This window comes from Leptonotus elevatus, chromosome 16, assembly GCF_054856555.1.
Source record: "Leptonotus elevatus isolate MCC_2025b chromosome 16, RoL_Lele_1.0, whole genome shotgun sequence".
Lineage (NCBI taxonomy): Eukaryota > Metazoa > Chordata > Actinopteri > Syngnathiformes > Syngnathidae > Leptonotus > Leptonotus elevatus.
The window spans coordinates 13,469,485-13,489,380 of record NC_141254.1 but is presented as its reverse complement, the minus strand read 5'-3'; the positions used below and the strand labels follow the sequence as shown (position 1 = coordinate 13,489,380).

Here is a 19,896-nt window from a genome sequence, read left to right as displayed (position 1 = left end):
AATCAGTCAGCAGCCTTTAAGATTAATCCAGGAATAGTATGCCAAGCTGCTTAAAAACATAAATAATAAAAAATTAAAATAATTAAAAATTAAATTAAATATATATATATATATATATATATATATATATATATAGATTATTTTTTTTTATTTTTTTTTAAGCAGCTTGGCATACTATTCCTGGATTAATCTTAAAGGTTGCTTCTATATATATATATAAAAAAAAAAAAAAATCCCCAGCAAGCTTTTGGACATTTTTGTATGGTACAAATACATATAATAATTTTTTTTCTTATCACAAAGCTTCGAATTCTTTAAAAATATGACTACTTATATAATAATTACAATAGCTTACAATTAAGATATCTTAACATTTACGTGACTTAATAAATTGGCTTCATAGCAATGTGGTAACAGTTTTATTCAACTTCTTTTTTTTTTGCCTTTTCAGGATATTTCACTTCTTGTGGGCTGTCCTCATTTGCTCTGTGTGTGTGACTGGTTGTCCACGTACAGGCTGGTTATGATATATTAAAAAGGCAGCTAGGAATAACTTGGAACCACATCTTTTCTGTTCATTTTTTCTTTTTTTCCCTCAACATTTTGAATTGTTTTAATGGCTGTAAAAGTGTGTGCGTAGTGACAAGGGGGACTATCCCTGGCAATACATCAAAAGATGTTTCTAATACTGAGTTAACTTATTCTCTCGGGCTGGTGCACAAGTGGAGGGACTTCAACAACAATATTAACTCGTTCACTGCCATTGACGGCTATAGACGTCAAAAATTCATTTGAACAATTTCTACTAGTTTCACTTTTTTTTTCCCCTTTTTTGTTAACAAGAGTATGAAAACCTAGAAACAAAAATGTTGTACATTTAGAACAGGTATAAAATGTGTGATTAATCGTGAGTTAACTATTGAAGTTATACAATTAATTCCAATAAAAAAAATGTAATCGCCTGACGCGATTAAAAAAAAAGAAAAGAGAAAAGATTATTAATATTTAGGGGCGTCAGGCGATTAAAATTTTTAATCGTAATGAATCGCATGACTTCACTAGTTAACTCACGATTAATCACAAATTTTATATCTGTTCTAAATAAACAATAAAAAAAAAAAGTGGATTTTCCTTTTTTATAACTAATAGAAATTGTTCAATAGCCGTCAATGGCAGTGAATGAGTTAAGTGAATCTCGGACAATGGCAATTGGAACTGAGCATAATTATCTTTTCGGAAGACCACATTTTTTCTACATATGTTTTACTCAATCACATTAATGGGATCCACTGCATTTCACGAGCATTCAAACACACACATGCACAAATGACGCTCATTATTTTTTGCTCTTTGTGGAAAGTGGCTTTCAAGGCACATTAAAACAAAGCCTTAAGACTTCTGCGGTTTGAATCTGCGTTCGGGAATCTTCTTTGTCAAACTACGACTGACGTGCTTCGCTCTCTCTCTCTCTCTCTCTCTCTCTCTCTCTCTCTCTCTCTCTCTCTCTCCCTCTCCCTCTCCCCTCGCTGCCTCCCTAATGATATGTGGGTGGCTGTCTATTTCTGTCTACACATCTACACCCAGGATGCGGCAACAAGACGGAAGCGCCTTTTGCTCACAGAAGAAAAGCAGATTTATTTTCAACAAGAATGACACGTCAGAGGAAAGTCATGCCAGGAGTGGGAGAAAAGAGCCCGGGGGCAACGGAAAGAACTCAGTTGCATTATGTTGAGGAACAAGGTGAATTCACTCTACGGCCTTATGTTGAAGATATTAGTAAGAGAGGGTTCAGTGACGGCGGCTATGGATTCGATATTAGCAGCATCTGTTCTTCTAACTAACTGTTGAGCGTCATTTCCATATCAAAAGGGTCACACGCAAGAGATGAATGTCAGAATGTGAAGTGAAATCAAGAAGGAATGGACACATAAAGACCGAAAGTGATTCAAAAACCTCAACGAGCAGTGAGTGTAGCTGGAAAGTGCAACCGAGAAGCACAAAATACATTTTCAAAAGGATTCTCGAAAATGCTGATCTGGCCTCATGTAACGCGATGAGGGCTGATATGATCAAATTTGCGTGAAAATCGAAAAAACAACAATTATTAATGTTATCAAAATATGCATTAACTATTGCGGGCCAACAATAATAATGAAGTGCAATTTCTGGAGAAATTGCGCGGGAATGCTGAAAGGCTGAATGATAATAGCTAAAGGCTAAGATTTGAATGCATGTGGAATGCTTATGAAGTAAATTCAGAGATAAATTATGAAATGATGACTTCTTGGTTACTGCACTTTACCAACTGTGCCACTGAGCTGTATCAGACACCTGGTCATGATAATAAGTTATATGTATGGAAGTGGGCGTGGAAAGTGATACTTAGAAAAAGTTGATATTTAACGTTAAATTGTGCGAATACGGTAAGTAATGTGGAATCAGACTCGGAACCAGGTTGAAATTTGAACAGTGTAAAATCGGAAGTATTATGAGGAAGTGTGAAGAATAAAAATGACAATAACATGCAAAATGTAAACTTCCCTGACAGTATTGGATCTGGTTAGACTGCACTTAACGTTGTGACCAGTCAGCGTATGCACATCGAGTCCACGCATACAAACTAGAATGGACGAGTAAAATGCAGGAACGATTCCTTGAATACAAAAAAAAATGGTGATAAATTCCAGCAGCGTTCAGGGTGTCACTGAAAGCTGACATGAGTTTTATGGATGACACCAATCAATTGTACTCGTCTTGCGTGTCTGCAGACTACAGGTCACAGTGAACTCTCATTACAGACTCTTGTCAGATCCCATCAAGGCTTACTGAGTTGTACTTACAAACTGGATTTGATTTGCTTGAAGACTGGCACTAAGATTATTTAACTCATTCACTGCCATTGACGGCTATAGACGTAAAAAAAAAAAATTGAACTATTTCTATTAGTTTCACATTTTTTTTCCACTTTTGTAAACAAGAGTATGAAAACCTAGAAAATAAATGTATTGTACGTTTAGAACAGATATAACATTTGTGATTAATCGTGAGTTAACTATTGAAGTCATGCGATTAATTATGATTACAAATTTTAATTACCTGACGGCCCAAATTTTTAATAATGTTTTCTTATGTTAACTCATTGACTGCCATTGACGGCTATAGATGTCAAAAATTCAGTTGAACTATTTCTATTAGTTTCACATTTTTTTCCACTTTTGTTAGCAAGAGTATGAAAACCTAGAATTTTTTTTATTGTATGTTTAGAACAGATGTAAAATTAGTGATTAATCGTGAGTTAACTATAGAAGTCATGCGATTAATTACGATTACATTTTTTATTTGTAATTAATCTGACGACCCTAATTTTTTTATATTTTATTTTTTTGTTTGATTACTTAATAATTTTAACTCAAGATTAATCACAAATTTTATATCTGATCTATATGTACAATACATTTTTTCTATGTTTTTATACTCTTGTTAACAAAAGTTGAAACTAACAGAAATAGTTCAAATGAATTTTCGACCCAGTTTAGGTTTCTATGCTATTCTCCCATTCTTGGCAGAAAAGAAATTCACAATTTTACTTGAAGTGACCATGAATGAAGACGACTTCCATTTGTTGAAGATGAGCAACATACCGAATCTCTCAAAGGGGATCAAGAGAGTGCGTCGGAGCTGAAAACGAACACTAAAGTGGCACAGAAGCACCATGCAGAAATAGGGTTCTCATATCCACAGGCAATATTACCATCTTGACACGTTTGGGAGTTAGACGGGAAATCAATCATTCAGTACAACGAAAATAAGATGGAAAGAGGTGAGTTTCTTCCTGACACATTGAAAAAAATGCATTCAACTTTCCAAAGATTTCCTGAATAATATGTTCTTATGCAGCCCCCAAAATCTAAATATAGGATTCTGGTTAATATCGCGTTAGTGGAATATGAGTTAAGCAGCAAAATTCAGCATTTTTTAAATGATCAATATCAGAAGGCGGCCATTTTGTCACTTGCTGTTAACTGAAAACAACATCACAGTTGTTCAGGTCTCAGGTAAGAACCAATCACAGCTCAGCTTCAGAAAACAGATGTGCTGTGATTGGACGTTGCCTGAGCCCCAAGCCACTGTGATGTCATCTTCAGTTAACAGCGAGTGGCAAAATGGCCGCCTCCTGAGATGGACAAAATGGCCGCCCCTGAGATGGATAAAAATGGCTGGATTTTGCTTCATAACTCAAATTCCACAAATGTAATTATAAGAAGTATGTCATGTTTAGACTTGTGAGGTCACATATAACATAATATTGCCAAGAAATGTTGATTTCCACTTAAAAGTAAACTTTATTGTTTTCGTTTGTTTCATTAAAAAAAAAAAATATATATATATATATATATATATATATATATATATGCGAGTAAAGCAGCTTTAAAGTTTTACAGCCATGTGCTTGATTGTATTTAATTATCTGTTCGGTAACCCTTCAGGGAACTCGTTAACTTTGTTAAAGTTCGTATCGAATGAACGAGTCCTCGAACGCCATTACCACTTTGTGATTTGACTCTAATGCTTGAACTCATATAATAAATAGACCAGCAACGTCATGTCATTTTTTTGAGGATATGCATTTATGCACACTGAGAGCGGCGCTGAGGAATCGGAATTTGAACGTCTGCCTCACACCTCTATGAGGGTACGCCGGCTTCCGCCCACTTTCCGGAAAACACGCACCTCAACCGATGACTCTAAATTGTCTAAATGTATGAATGTGAGTGGTTGTCTTTAGATACTTGTTTTTAATTCAGTAGGAGGGCTTTCAAACATGAACTGCTTTTATAAGGTCGTCACAGCATTTGAATTAGATTTTTCTCTGGACTTTTATTTTTATTTTTTTAAAGCCATTCAGAAGTTGATTTGTCGCTGTGTTTTGAATTTTATTGTAGCGGCAGAACTCAATTTCGCTTCTGTTTGAGGACACAGACTGATGACTAAACATTCTCCCTCAGGATTTTCTGATAAAGAGCAGAATTAATGGTTCCATCAATCACAACAAGTCATCCAGGTCCTGAATAGCAAAGCAGCCCCAGACCGTCACACTTCCCCAAAGAAACCTCCCCAGAGTGCGGCCGGCAAAGTGCTTTGCGTGACTTTGATATTTTGGATTTGAAATGTAGCTTTTGTGACACAAGTGCCGGGAACTTTTTTTTTTTGGGGTACGACTTGCACATAATAAATATGTGAATGTTTTCCATCAGTGCTGAAACAGAGAATGTAAGTACATTCTCCAGGGGAGAAATGTTTGAGCAATGATTTCAAGCTCTTTGAAATATGTTCGCATTACCCAACCGTGACTGTGGCGTGCTGCTTTTATCCACATGTGTCAGGAAGTTCACAATGTTATTGATTGGAAACAACATTAAGCGTGAGGAGTTAAGAACGCTGGCTATTGATTTACCTTTCCAGAAGTGTTCCCCTTCCACTCACAGAGCTTTCATTTGAGCTTATGTAACTGCCCCTGTTATCCACTTTAGCCTCAACCGGTGTGTTGCGGCACACACACACACACACACACACTGAGGCGCTAACAAAAAAAACAGATGCACAAAAGAAAGCTGTACATGAGCATCACAGGGGCTGCGCAGGGGCTTCAAATAATCCATAAACAAAGCATGTAGAACATTTCTCTTGTCAGTTTGTTTTGGCTCAGAGGCTTTGCTGTACATCTTGAACTACTCGCTTGCACTGCGGAATTTAGATATTTATTTCTCGTTCAACTGAATTTGAAATGGTTTCTACTAATTGGTTTCTGCATTTTATGCAAAATTGGCGATTGACTGTAATGTCATAGTTTGCACGATTGCAAAATCTCTATGGCAGCAAATGTTTTTGTTTTTTTATTTAATATATAATTTTTTTTGTTTAATATATAATTTTTTCCAATACATTTCAATGGGGGTTAATTATATGTGGACTTTCGCTATGGCAGGGGTCGACTGTATAGTAAATAGGCGATATAAGTTGTTTAAAATGATATGTTTCGCCATCTTCGGATTGAATTGCCGATTGATTATGGTTTTGTTTCAAACTTGCTGATTGACCCCCAAATCCTGAATCGTGTAAAGCCAAACAAAAAAAAACTAAAGCAGTAAAAATATTCTTTTTATTTAAATAGGCGACTAGGTTATCGTTTTTTTTGTTTTTAACTCACTGATCGGCGATCGCCTTAAAAAAAATCCTGATCAAGTAAAACCTGCTGTGTGACAAAAGCTTACGAATGGTTTTTACTCTTTATCACCGATCGTTAACTCGAAAGCAGCAACACATTTAGACAGACACGCAGGATCACTAACACACGAGGTCTTATAGCCCGACGGCCCCTAAACGTTGACAGAGACACTTTGGATGGATGAGAGCAACCGGCTGTGCTTGAAGGACGAACATTATCGGCAGCCATTGGAGCAGGCAGGAAAGGGAGAACACATACTGTATCGCTTACACCGTGGCCACATTATTAGGTACACCTGGACAGTCGAGACTGTCTGTGCCACCATCAAAGCACCCTAATTGCTAAAAGGGGTCAATTTTCATCCAGACTTGATTAATTTGATTATTTCTGTTCCATGGGAACCAAATGTAATAAGGACCTTAATATTTAGAATGTGATCCGATAGGATTTGACAGAGATGACATATGTGCCCCAACATATTAACTCATTTACTGCCATTGACGGCTATAAATGTCAAAAATTCATTTGAACTATTTCTATTAGGTTAACATTTTTCCCACTTTTGTTGAACATCTAGATTTTTTTTATTGTACATTTAGTTTTGCACATAAAATTTGTGATTAATCGTAAGTAGTGAGGTCATGCGATTCATTACGATTAAATTTTTTTAAATAATATTTTCTTTATTTTTCTTTTTTCTTTTATTCATTCACACTGTCGTTGAAGGCTATAAACGACAATTAGTCAATTAGTAAAAAAATAGTTTAACATTTTTTCCACTTTTGTTAACAAGAGTATGAAAACCGTTTTATTGTACATTTAGAACATATAGAATTTGTGATTAATCGTGAGTCAACAAGTGAAGTCATGTGATTAATTACAATTTTAAAAAATGTATCGCCTCTTGCCCCAAATTTTTAATAATCTTTTTTTTTTTTTATGAATTTATGGCAGTGAATGAGTTAAATAGGATTTTTCGTCCTTACATTACCTCCAATTTTCTATAGTGTTTGTTCTCGTTAGAGTTGCAGATGAGCTGGAATCCATCCCAGCTGACTTAACATGAGAGTTGGGATACACCCTGGAATGACCGCCAACCAATTGCAGGCCACATAATGACAAATAAACATTGTCCATATTTGGGCACATTTGTATAGCAGGTTGAATTTTGCAGCCAAATTGTTGCTATTTTGCTACTTTACTTGCCGTATTTCCTTCATTAAAGGCTTCAGCTTTAATTGATGCTGTCTCTTTTCTGGCAGTATCAATCAAAGCATGACCCATGTAAGGAAAATGTATCAATAAGTAAATGAATAATATAGCACCTGTAGTGGATCTCACTAGACCAGGGGTTTGCAACCTGCAGCTGTTAAAGTTAAAGTACCACTGATTGTCACACCCACCTAAGTGGGGCGAAATTTGTTCTCCGCATTTGACCCATCGTTTGAGGGAGCGGTGAGCAACAGCGGCGCGTGCCTCTTTAGTCCCTCTCATTTTGTTTACATATTTATTTGTACTTTTAGATCAAATATTATTCAAATGAGTTCATGATTTAGACTTAAAAAATTAATAATTAATTATTCCCAGAAATGTCAAAAAAGAAGAAGAAAAGCAGAAATTTACCATAAAATGTCCATGAAATTGCCAAAAATGTCAAAGGCAGAAAAGCAAGTCCAACGACAAAAGAAAGACAAAATCACCATAAAATATTTTTGGAAATGCCAAAACAGTCAGACAGAAAATATGTTTATAAAAAAAAAAAAAAAAAAGCAGGAAAGAAAACGTTCAAATGTAATTATAAAATGTTCCAAAACGAAAGAAGAAATTCTAAAAATGACCATGAAATGTCCCAAAATTGCCAAAAAATGTCAGAAAATTGCTGGCAGAAAAAAATGTCAAAACCAAAATGACCAATGAAGACGAGAGGCAGAAAATTACCATGATGTGTCCATAAAATTGACAAAAATATGACAGAAAGGCAGAAAAGTCGAAAAAATGTATGGAAAAACAAAGTATGAAAAATAAATAAATCAAATCCAAAAACGGAAGCCGAAAAGTAGAAGAAAATGAATGTCAAAGTTTTGGATGCTGCATATTTGTGTGTTGTGGTGCAGCTCTAATTAGCTCTCAGTACATTCGACTAACAATAACATACCGTTTCCTTCATCACAATCTTCAAATGTATGTTGGCTGCAGACACATTTTTGGTTATTTATTTGGCCTAAATGGTTCCTTTTGACAGGAAAGGTTGCTGATCCCTGCACTAGATTGTGTGAATATGACCCAAAGTTGTCTTTTGATAGTGTCGGAAAACAAGCTCATCTGTTCAGTAACACGAAAGGTCGCGCACGTTTCCCGGCTGCTCAAAGCAAAGAAGCACCCGGTCGGTGCAAACTGCACGTTTCAAGAGAACAGACTGAATACTTTGAATTAAAAAAAAAAGAAATAATACAAGATTTAAGCTGACTGGAGCTTCTGCATAGCTCGAAGCAGTAACGCAATTTGAGCTCGTTAAAAGATTTAGGTCTGAGTGCAAAACTCTGCTATGCGCTGCGGTAAATACATTTATTTTGTCCACTTGTGCTTAGAAAGCAGGAGGAAGCGGACTTGATGCAAACAGACTTTTTCAATTTGGACTGAGTGGACGAGGGAAATCGTCAGCCGTTCGCATGCACTTCTTTTGCGTGATCACAGCTTGAGTTTTTTTTTTTTTAAACATTTGTTTTATGTTGCCTTCCGTTGATAAAGACAGCAAGACTCCAAAGAAGACGTGGCGGTGCAGTTTACCAGTAATAATCTAATGAACAGTAAGTATTGCCTCTGCCCTCCAACACAAATTCAAGCTGCCTGCTGCAACCCCACAATTCCACTTTGTCGTACACTATTGCCTCATTAACCACAGCTCATGTAGTTGTCTGCATTATGCCAAGATCATTAGGGACTCCATGAACCTCTCTCAACTTCCTGTAATTGCACCGGATGCTCAGGAAAATCTTTTGCGTACCCCCTCGGAGGAACATTTGATGCAAAATCTCGCCGCATTCTAATGCCATTCGATGATAGGAAAACATTCAAAAATGCAAGCATTTTGATACATTCAAATTCTACCTGCAACGTGAGGCAAGGAGACAAAATGGACAGCGTGAATTCTCTGCGCATTCACCTGACGTTTTTTTCCTCCCTCGTTGCGCTCGGCCGACCCACACAATACTCCCACTCGCGAACCCTGCAATCCTGCTTGCACAGACACATTTATATGACACGTTTTATTCAGTGTTTTTCCCTGTGTCTAAAGCTGCCGCTTACTGCGCTGTAAATCATTTGCCGTTCTTAGCAGAAAGCATAGAGTTCACATCTGCTTTCATCAGCTTCACAAATTTGTTGATTAAAAATGTTTACACGAGCACACTTTAGGGGCTGCTACACACACACGTCTTTTTCTGTGTTCGCCTCACGATTTATTTTTCTTTCATTATCTGAATCCGGTTATTAAACTCACGTCACGTAAACAACGCAGTCTCTTTTTTATTTTTCTACGTCATCATTGTGGTACATTGTTGAGGCACGACTAATCAACATACAGCAGGCCTATGCTCAATCCCGCCCTTGGCCTGGTTCTCCCTCACCTACCAAAGATGAGAAGTTAGAAACGGAACATAAATCAACTAACTAATTAATTGTTGTCTATTGTTGTTTTTGTGTGTGTGTTATGTGCCCTATGTGTCTATTAAACAAAGTAGATTGTGCAAAACTAGTGCAGTGAATTAAGAGGAGCGACCAGCGGGGCCCCTCCCAACTGGGCGGGGGCAGGAGGCGCACCCGCCCACCACACCCCCACCCAACCCCCCACCGGGACCCCGGCGGGTATATGGGAACAGCCCGGCTTTTGTCTATTGTAATCAAAACATTCAATGCCAAGGTTGTGTTATGTCATTGGATACATTTAAAAATTATAGGTTTATTTATATATTTTCTATGGGTCTGTTGCGCTGGTCCTTTAAATCGCAAGTACTATGAAGAATGGTAATGAGCCAAAATCGCCAGCAGAGGGTAGCAGTGCACAATTTTAGATTGAAAATCCCTTTTGTTTGCCAACTGTTTACATCGGGGTGAGAGGGACTTTGTAACGGCAGGTAGCTAACGGTTGTCGCTAATAGTTAACAGAGTTTTAGTCGTACAGTTTGAAGCATACATTCGAACAGGGTGCATATAACAGAATATGTGTTGTGATAGTATGTGTGTGTCATAAAAAAAGTACAACGACCTTGGAAATATGACAAAGAAATAGGCTTGTCATGTCACGTCATTGTCATGTGCTGCTATTGGCTCAGCGACGCAAATTATCGTCCGTGTGAGTTCACAATGCTGTGTTCACATGAAACGAGCAAAAAGTCATGGTTTTTTTAACGGAGATGTTGTCAAATATTTGCTGGTATGACTGATTTATGGGAGTTAAAACCGACAGTGGCAAAAATTTCCAAATTCAAATCAGTGCACAAATAAACTAACCACCAGAGGGTGCTAGAAATACACAAATGGAATACAGCCTCACATTTTTAACAGATTTGGTGCTGTTAACATTGTGACATAACGACGATGATATCATGGCAATTTTAATATTGCAGTATCACGATATTGCAAGCATTGTTCCATCCCTACTAAATAGATGATTATTTTTGCAATCAAAAGCGTTTCTAAGTATAGAATTAAGCTGATTTTTATAGAAGCAAACCACTGTTCAGGTATTAGATGTGTCACGGAAGAAAAATTATTAGCGTCAAAGTCACTGTATTGCTTGATGAAATGTTTGTTTACACAAAAACGGTACTACTGTTGATTACGAGAGAACAGAAATAGGTCGAATGAAACTTTTTGCTCTAAAATCTCTGGCACGCTGGTGTTGTGACCAAAGTTCAAGTTCAAGTACCACTGATTGTCACACCCACCTAAAGTGGGGGTGAAATTCTTTCTCCGCATTTGACCCATCCATCTGAGGGAGCGGTGAGCAGCAGCAGGTGCCGCGCTCGGGAATCATGTGGTGATTACTGAGCTGGTGGCCCGGTGAAAATCAGTGAAAATCAGTGAAAAAAGCCGGCATTGATGCGGAGCAGTAAAATGGACAAGTCGACTTTTCAATTAGTCCATATAAAACCCATGCACCACGTTAGCGTGAACTCCAATATGACCTCCACAAACATCCTTGAAAGACCTTCATCTCAAATCTGCACTCATTCTCCTTCTTTACATCAGCTATTATCCGCCTCACAAAGATACCCTTTCATCCTCCCACGTCATCTCCCAAAGCTTCTCACAACCAACAAGTTCACATACGGGCTCCGATGTTTGATTAAGAGATGCGAAGGAACAGAGGAGGAAACCATCATTTCATATCCTGCACAGGATCGAGGACGATGGAGTCACATAGTCGCCGAGTGAGAAATGAACCCAGGAAGAAACTAATCAAATAGATTTTTATCACTCACATGGTCTCATCGTTCTGAAACTCCAGCTTGCCAGACACTTCCTCGTAGTCCTCGCCAGCTTTGGCGGTGCCCTCGACAGTGTGATAAGGCACCGCGACCTTTCCCCTCGCTCCGGACGTCCGGTGAACTTTGACCTGCATGTTTCCGACGCTCTCGCTGACCCTGGTCGACTTGCTCTCGAACGTGAAGATGCCGGCGTGGTCGTCGTCGTAGATGGTCACCGTGGCGGAGTCGGCGCTGCCCAGGGCGGCTTTCGGCGGCACGTGCGGGGACATGCTGTTGCCGGATGAGATGGAACGCGGCTCCAGGATGGAGACCTCGGCCCGGTGCACTATGCGCGGGTTGCTGAGGCGCACGTAGAAGTGTTCGTCTTCTTCGAAAATGTCGTCGTCGATCACGCCGACGGTGAACTCCTTCGTGGTCTCGCCGGGCTTGAAGACCAAAGTGCCCTCGGCGAACTCGTAGTCTGACCCAGCATTGGCAGTTCCATCCTCCGTGCGATAGTCAACCTGTTTGGGAGAAAGTGTGAGCATCGATTGACCTTTGAGTGGCTGGAGTCATTAATAATGTTAAATGATTCATGGTATCAACTGAGGCCTTTCGTTTCTCACCTTCACCGTGCAGCCAGCTTCTCCTCCGTGCCGACCGACTGAGAGCTTTAAGGAGCCGCAGTTCTCAAAGCACTGGTAGTGGGAGGGGTCAAACTGCAGGTAGATGGTGTTGGGGTCCTCTTCTTGTCCGCTGGCCTCGTGGCAGCTCACCACTTTCCTTGCCTGGTCGGCGGCGTGCTTTTTCAGGATGTTTCCGGCGCCGATCATCATGCGTGTGGCTTGGATGCGGTAGAAGGCTCGGCTCTTCTGTTGTTGGACTAAGACTTGGTAGTTGGCCATTTCGATCAGCTGCTCCATGTCCTTCTCCGGGTGCCTCTGTTTCAGTTCTTTCAGGGTGCGAGCCATCTCCCTTCTGGCTTCCTCCTCTTGGTCCTGCTCCGCACTGGTCCCCCCGCCTTCCTCCACCCCCTCCAGCATCCCGTCCAGAGCCTCTTTGGGATGAGCGTGGGAGTTGACTCCCTGGCCGTCCATCTCCAAGTCCATTTTGGTGAACATGGCGTCCCCTTCGGATTCGATGATGATGCCGCGATTCTTGTCAGCGCGGTAGCGTCTATTGACGTACTTGTAGAAGAGCAGGCGGCGGTCCGCGATCCAAGCTTGCAGCACGCAGAGCGGGAAGAAGAGAAAGGTGAGGACCGCCTCCCAAACTTCAACCTCACCCGGGGAGAAAACGGACAGGATGAGGTAGAGCCAAATGTAGGCAAAAATGCTCCAGGCGCCAGTGACGAAAAACACCCTCAGGTGCTTTATTTTGCGGGTCTCGTTTTCTGGCACGACATAGACACAGATGGCTATTATGATGAACATGTTGAATGCGGCGCTGCCCACGATGGTGCTCGGTCCCAGAGTCCCAGATTCGAAATTGTGACCCACCACCTCAATGACGGACAGAAGGATCTCTGGCGCCGATGACCCTAAAGCCATCAAGGTCAAGTTGGACACGGTCTCGTTCCAAATGCGCACCGTTGTCGTCGTCGTCTCGCCGTTGGGCTTCTTGATGGTGATCTCTTTTTCCTGAGAGGTGATGACCTCAATGGACGACATGAAGCGGTCGGCGACGATGGACATGCCCAGGAACATGTATATGAGAGCCGCGAAGTAAACAATGGCTCGGGCCACCTTATCCCCGACCACGGGGTTCTGTGGATTCCACATGGGCAGCACCACCCCGTCAGAGCAGTTATCTTCACTGGTGCAGTTGCCTGGCGGGCTGCCAGCATCTTCGTGGCTGGAGCTGCCTTGGGACACGTGGGTGACCCCCGGGAGCAGCAGCAGGAGCACGGAGACGTATACGCAAGGGGCGAAAGACGGGGTCCGCGTTTGCGGAAACATGGTGCGGCGGCGATGTTTGTTATTCTTCTGCGTTCAATTCATGTGGTTTTTGGTTTAGAGGAAACTCTGCAAGAAGATAAGCGGGGGGAAAGATGATGAATTTATGAACATCTCCTTTCACCGTTAGTGGATTCGCACTCAATCAAAGAAGAAAATGTTTCCCAAAGAACCGAGCTACAAGTTATCTGATATACGGCTATGTATTAAAAGCTTAAATTCTTTCTTTGGCATTTCAGCACAGCAAAAGCATTGGAAGAGAATTACATATCTCGTACCGACGGCTATTCCTGAAATAACAGCTTCGTATTAACCGAGGCACTCATGCTCTTTTGTATGCAAATGATGTGGGATCCAATAGCTTGGCAGGTTTGGAAACCAGAAATATTGGCAGCTACTAATCGTTGAGTCATTGGCGTTGGCCTGCCCGACTCCCACACATACTGTATAATGTGGTCTTTTTTTTTTCTTTTTTTTTTGCGAAAGCAGCGGTGGAAATGTTAACCTTTGCACTTGCAGTACGAAGAGGAAAAGTGACTCAGGCAATAATGTAATGTTGGGTTCGATGGGATGCCTAAAATAAACCTCGGTAAGAAAAGACCGTCTGCATCTGTGATTGTGAACATGCCTTGGCCATTTTCCATAAGGATTGGAATACTGGGGATTTAATCATAAAGAGCAGTGTGTTTGTGAATAGAATGTATTTAAAAGACTGATTCCTGTTCTGAACAACTCGCTGTAAGAGGGACGTGTTGCCAGCCCCAGATGTTTTTGGTTGTTTATTTTTTGTTTGTTTTGCTAATTTTTGTAGTGACTGCCATTTTATCCAGCAGGTGTGATTGAGCCCTATGGATTCTTCCAAGCTTTAAAGAAATAACATATATATATAAATGTCAAGAAAATCAAATCAAATCTTTTTAATTCGATTTGTATGCTAATTAAAACTAAATGTGGCATGCTGATTAAAAAATAGCCGTTTTTTTTTTTAGCACATCACATTTTTTACCTCCTACCTTACTCCTCCTAAATTTAGCCTAGCTGTAGTAAGACTGTAGTAAGGAGAGCTGACCATATGATTGTACTAATCTACAACTACATGGCAACTTTGTGCAGTCACAATTGAGACGGTGAGAGGTGTGTGCAGCTCACAATAGGATTAGTGCTGGCTTTTCTTTTAAACATGGGCAATTGAGTTTTATGGTGTGTTTAAAAAAATAATAATTATAAGCTTGTAACTATTCCATCTTAGCGTTTTATTTCATATTTTTTCATATTGTCTATAGTCATGTCAACCCAAAAATGTCCCTACTAATGTAAACATGGTATTCCGACTAACATTGCATTTGTGGAATATAAATGAAACAGCTAAATCCAGCCATTTTCATTCACCTCAGGGGGCAACCATTTTGTCACTGCCTGTCGATTGAAAATGACATCACGATTGCTCGGGGCTCAGGTAACGGCCAATTACAGGCTACAGTTCACCTGTTTTCGGAGTTTGGTCATGTGATATTCGCAAGCTGAGCAGTGATTGGTTGTTACCTGAACCCTGCACAGCTGTGATGTCATTTTCAGTGGAGAGCAAGTGGCAAAATGGCCGCCCCCTGAGATTGATAACAAAAAAAAAATTGGTGGATTTTACTGCTTAATTTGTTCATATTCCACAAATGCAATACTAATGAAAATGAGTTGACTCAAAATGGTGACATGATATAGGAAAAACAGAAATAAGCTTTGGATCCAAAAATGTGTTAAAAACTGTCGGACTTTACTCAGCAAAAATTGTGTTCCCGGTGTAATCCAAGTTATTCTTTTTGCTCCTACATTACTGTGTCTCAAGATTTATGTTGTCGGTGTCGTTTTTAACATTGCCACTAAAGAGACTTTTTTTTTTTTAAAGACCATCAGATGAGACTCATTTTCTTGGTATGTAGCCTACTTTAGTAATGGGTTTACTATACCACCATTTTTGAAATATAAATACACCACTAAATGAGATCATTTCAGCCTTGAGATACCTCGGGGGGAATGGGCCCCTCACACAAGAATAAATGTACTAGATTAGCTGTTTGCATAACGATTTCACTCTTTCATGGATGTCTTTTACGTAAACCAATTAAAGTACATCAGAGGAAAACTTATTCACGCTGTCTTTCTTGGCAGAAAAAAATGGCCATTTGAACAGCTTGAGTGAATAATTCAGAGTCGAGAGCCAATGGAAACCCAGAAGCTCCACATCAGCACCAATACGAACGCAGAGACGAAAACAGCACACGGGGGAAGGTGTAATCTGATGCGCCTGATCAAAATTTTAAGACCTTCTCAAAAATAGGTTGCCCTGCCTACAGCAGAGAAGATGTGACAATGCTTTAGCTACACTATGCGCTCTCATTGGCATGCAGCGCGGGTGGGGTGGGGGGGGGGGGGGGCTAGCAATCTCCACTCTGACCCGCGAGCTCACGTTCGACGCCACTGTCACATTTCAAGGTGAAACGGTGCGCTTGCAGAAATCAGAGAGAGAGAGAGAGAGAGACGTTTCGTTTTGTGGCACCAAACAGATTGCATTTGCGCAAGAGCAACAACATCAGTGCCATCACACTGTTGCGCAGATGGCGTAACACATCAGCACCACGGACAGCAACTCTGACAAAAACGCTTGCGACTCTCTCGCCTGCGGATGTCTCGCAGCGTTTCATCTCTACTTTTAGAAAAGCCCATACAGACCATTTAATGCTTCAAAGGCTATAAGATTAATCATCCTGAAGAAGAATCAAGAATTGATGCTGCTTTTAGGAAAAGAAAAAAAACAAAAAAAACTCTTCACTGCCAATTTAAGTAATGGATTGCTAATGGATTTACACTAAATATAATCTTGTAAAATTTAATGCAATTTCTTGTGCACAAATGTTGAGTGGGTGGTGTTTCTATGGAAATAGCAAACTCGCCAACTGGTGGGATTGCGGAGAAATGCTTCTGCTGTTTGCTCGATGGCACACCTTTAACACCATTAACAGGTAGCAACAAGCCAATGTCATTATTCCAGGCGATTCACTCATTTTCACGAATTATCACATTATATTTCGATTTTTTTTTTTTTTTATACTCTCGACTCTATCCGAAAGAGAAAACTGACTCTGCTAGGATTTAACATGTATTCAATCCGGCAAGATAAATAAACATTAAAAGACAACACATGACTGGATGGATGAATTTTGTGATTTACTATTTTTAAAGAAGCCGAAATTGCATTTAATTGTGTTAAACTTATTTCCGTAAATAAATTGGCAATAATTAATTCAACACCTACAGAGATACATTTTTACACTGAGCTGGAGTTAAAACAACCTTAGTGGCAGTTGAAATTTAACACAAGTCAACACTTGTCAGTGTTGATTCTATGCTGCACTACTGTGCAGTGTTCGAACACTCAAAACAAGTTGCTTTCATTAACACTAGAAATGTTAACATTAACTCATGAACGTGTTAAATTAACAAGGCCAGAATTGGAAATACCAAACTTTAACACTCCAGTTTTTTTCTCTCTGTGCAGTCTTGTTAGTGAGTAAAAATGACTTTTTTTGTTTAAATGGTATCTAAGGAGGAGGAAAATGGCGCTGACTTCGGAGAGAAGTGCAGGTGCGAAGACGGGGCTTAATTACATCTCTGCAGAGTTATTCTAACACTGGGTGATCAACTGCAAAATGACAATAATGTTAAAATCACATTTCAGGAGTTAAAAATCACTTCCCCAAAATTATTCCTAAAATTTTTACCAGTCCAATTTTTGCTGCGCACTAAATAATTACTATCATTAGGAATAACAATTATTTATTGATATTTTATCTCTATGGGTAGGCTAATTAGGAAGTTGTCATTTTAAAGCACGAATTGCTTTTATTTAACATCACAAGAGACATTTCGACTCACCTGCAGGTTTGGTGTTTGAAGTTGAATGCTTCAGAAGTGGAACGTACTTTGTATTTCTCTCTGCAGGAAAAACAAACAAAAAACAGGTTTATGATAAAAAAAAATGCCTTGAGTTTCATCACCATCATAAAAAGAGACAAGAGGGGTTAAGATGATGTTTAGAAAGAAAGCGAATTGATTGATCTTACAGGTGGGGGGGGGGGGGGTAGGGGGGGTGGTTGGGTCTAAGAGAACATTGCAGATGCAGGAGAAGAAAAAAAAAAGTCGATTATTAGCAGCAGTCTGTGCGTGAGGGGCTAATTGACGGCTCCATTTGATGCGCACAGCACAGCAGCGCCACATGTGCTCACAGAAAGCCCCCCCCAAATCTCTAAGGAGCCTGCATGGGCTCCTTGCCTGCAGATGAGCAAAGGAGGCAGCCGGAGTGGCGTCCGCACACAGCGAGCTGTTTGCTCCCCAAATGATGTTGCCCGCTTGCGCTTATATGTCTTGGAATTCCTTTGATATCAAACTTGACACCTTCCAGATGAGTTCTTCTTGTTGCTCCTCAAATCAGACCACACATGTTTTTCTTAAAAAAAAAAAAGAAAAAAAAAGAAGAAGAAAAAAAAAGAAAAGAAGATACAATTAAAAAATTAATACATAAATACAACACACGCTCAATCAATCATTCATCCGCAGCCCGATTGTCGGTGCGTAAAATAGAACCGACTCTCTTCTCTTTAGTCTCCGCGGAATGAGTCACAAATCCCGCTAAAGTGCCGTTACGTGAAGGGGTTGCGGAGTGTTTTTAATCCGACAAATGTTCAGAGAGTGGTTAAAAAAAAGGGGGGAATGGGGGTGGGGTGGGGGGGTTGAATCCCGTGGTAGCGCAAAAGAGTCGGGCAGCATGAGAATAGGCGTGAATGGATGGATGGTGATGAACCGAAAAGCTGCACATCACACGGACCCAGGGCAAGATGGATAACGAGCGAGTCGCTGCTGGTGCTGGCAGACAAACAAAAAAAAAAAAGAAGAAGAGCGAGGTGTGATGCGAAAAAAAATAAAAAATAAAAAAATCATGCAAGTGTGGAGTCTTACTCTTGCGGTGGGCAGCGTTGGCGCAAGAGGCGAGGAGCGAGAAGGAGGAGAAGCAGTAACACTGCAGTGGAGGAGACAAGGGAGGAGACGCCACACGCGCTCGATTTGGACCTTCTGACTGCGCATCAGGAGTCCACAGCCGACGACTCTTTTACTCCGGTTTGTTTGACATCATCACTCATCGCCCCGTCACCTGTTGTCGTCTACAGCGAGACACACTCGCTGGCCAGTTCATTAGGTACACCTGTGAAATCAAAAAAAAAGAAAAAAAGAAGAAGACAAAAAAAAGCCCAGTATCCAAAAGTCTGCCTTAAAAATAATAACGCTAATCGACAAACGCACGCAGCAAGTGGTGTAAAACTGCATTGCATTGTGTATTGAGATTTTATACCCAAACGAGGAAACAAGAATTCTTCGAAACACTTGATACAAGCGCAATTGCACTCCACAATCCACACATATTGCCTATTAGTAACACTAGAGTGTTAGCCAACCATTTATAGGCTATCAGTTATAAATAAGACAAACGTCTGTCTCACTGTTCTGAGTTTCAGGGTTCGACTCCAGACTTTCTTCTCAATCTCGTCGCCAATGTAATACCCACAGGCACCTACAGCCCCCAAGGACTACATGAGTAGCCTGCTGGCCTGTTCTAAAAAAGAGCTCAACCGGTGATGGGGCAATTGTGATTTCCCAGGAATGTTGTGTTGATCATTTGAAAATTGAACACCAGGCAGATATTTATAGAAATAAAAATGTTGTATATTAATATTTATCAGTTTCCCAATTATTATTATAAATAATTAACATAGTCACTGTCTTCACATAAATGTAAATTAATAATAATTCTGGCCCAAACATTTTTTTTTTAGCCTGTGAAATTCAGCAGAGCAAAATTCCGATAACCAATTAATCGGTGGATTAATTACCGGTAAAACAAATATAAATAATTATGTAAACTTTTTTTTTTTTTGCTCCTTAATGTTTACAAGAATAAAGATGTGAATGGCACCCAGAATATTTGACAATTTTACAATAATTTGTTTAACTCTACAATAAAGATAAAAATTGTTAAAAATAAAATAAAATTAAAAAAAAAGGCTTTTTTCCCCCCACCCACATTTCCTTTGTGGGAGTATATTCATTTTATGTTGTACTGTGTTCATGTGTAGGCCTATGTGTTTTTATAATAGCAAATATATAAATCCTTCAGGCACTAATCATTAAAGGTAATTTGAGA

The 19,896-nt window shown here is 39.9% G+C and overlaps 1 protein-coding gene across 1 annotated transcript in view; it reads right to left on the bottom strand.

Moving 5' to 3' along the window:
* slc8a4a (solute carrier family 8 member 4a) overlaps positions 1 to 19,087 on the bottom strand; it is a 30,892-nt gene extending 11,805 nt beyond the window's left edge. Inside the window, exons 1-4 of the mRNA XM_086098347.1 lie at positions 18,657 to 19,087; positions 17,577 to 17,636; positions 12,321 to 13,718; positions 11,710 to 12,218 (exon numbers count right to left, since the gene is read on the bottom strand). Of these exons, the coding sequence (XP_085954473.1) occupies positions 11,710 to 12,218; positions 12,321 to 13,652 (1,841 nt within the window). The 5' untranslated portion in view covers positions 13,653 to 13,718; positions 17,577 to 17,636; positions 18,657 to 19,087. The remainder of the gene's footprint in view (positions 1 to 11,709; positions 12,219 to 12,320; positions 13,719 to 17,576; positions 17,637 to 18,656) is intronic.
* Between the last annotated feature and the right edge of the window lie 809 nt (positions 19,088 to 19,896).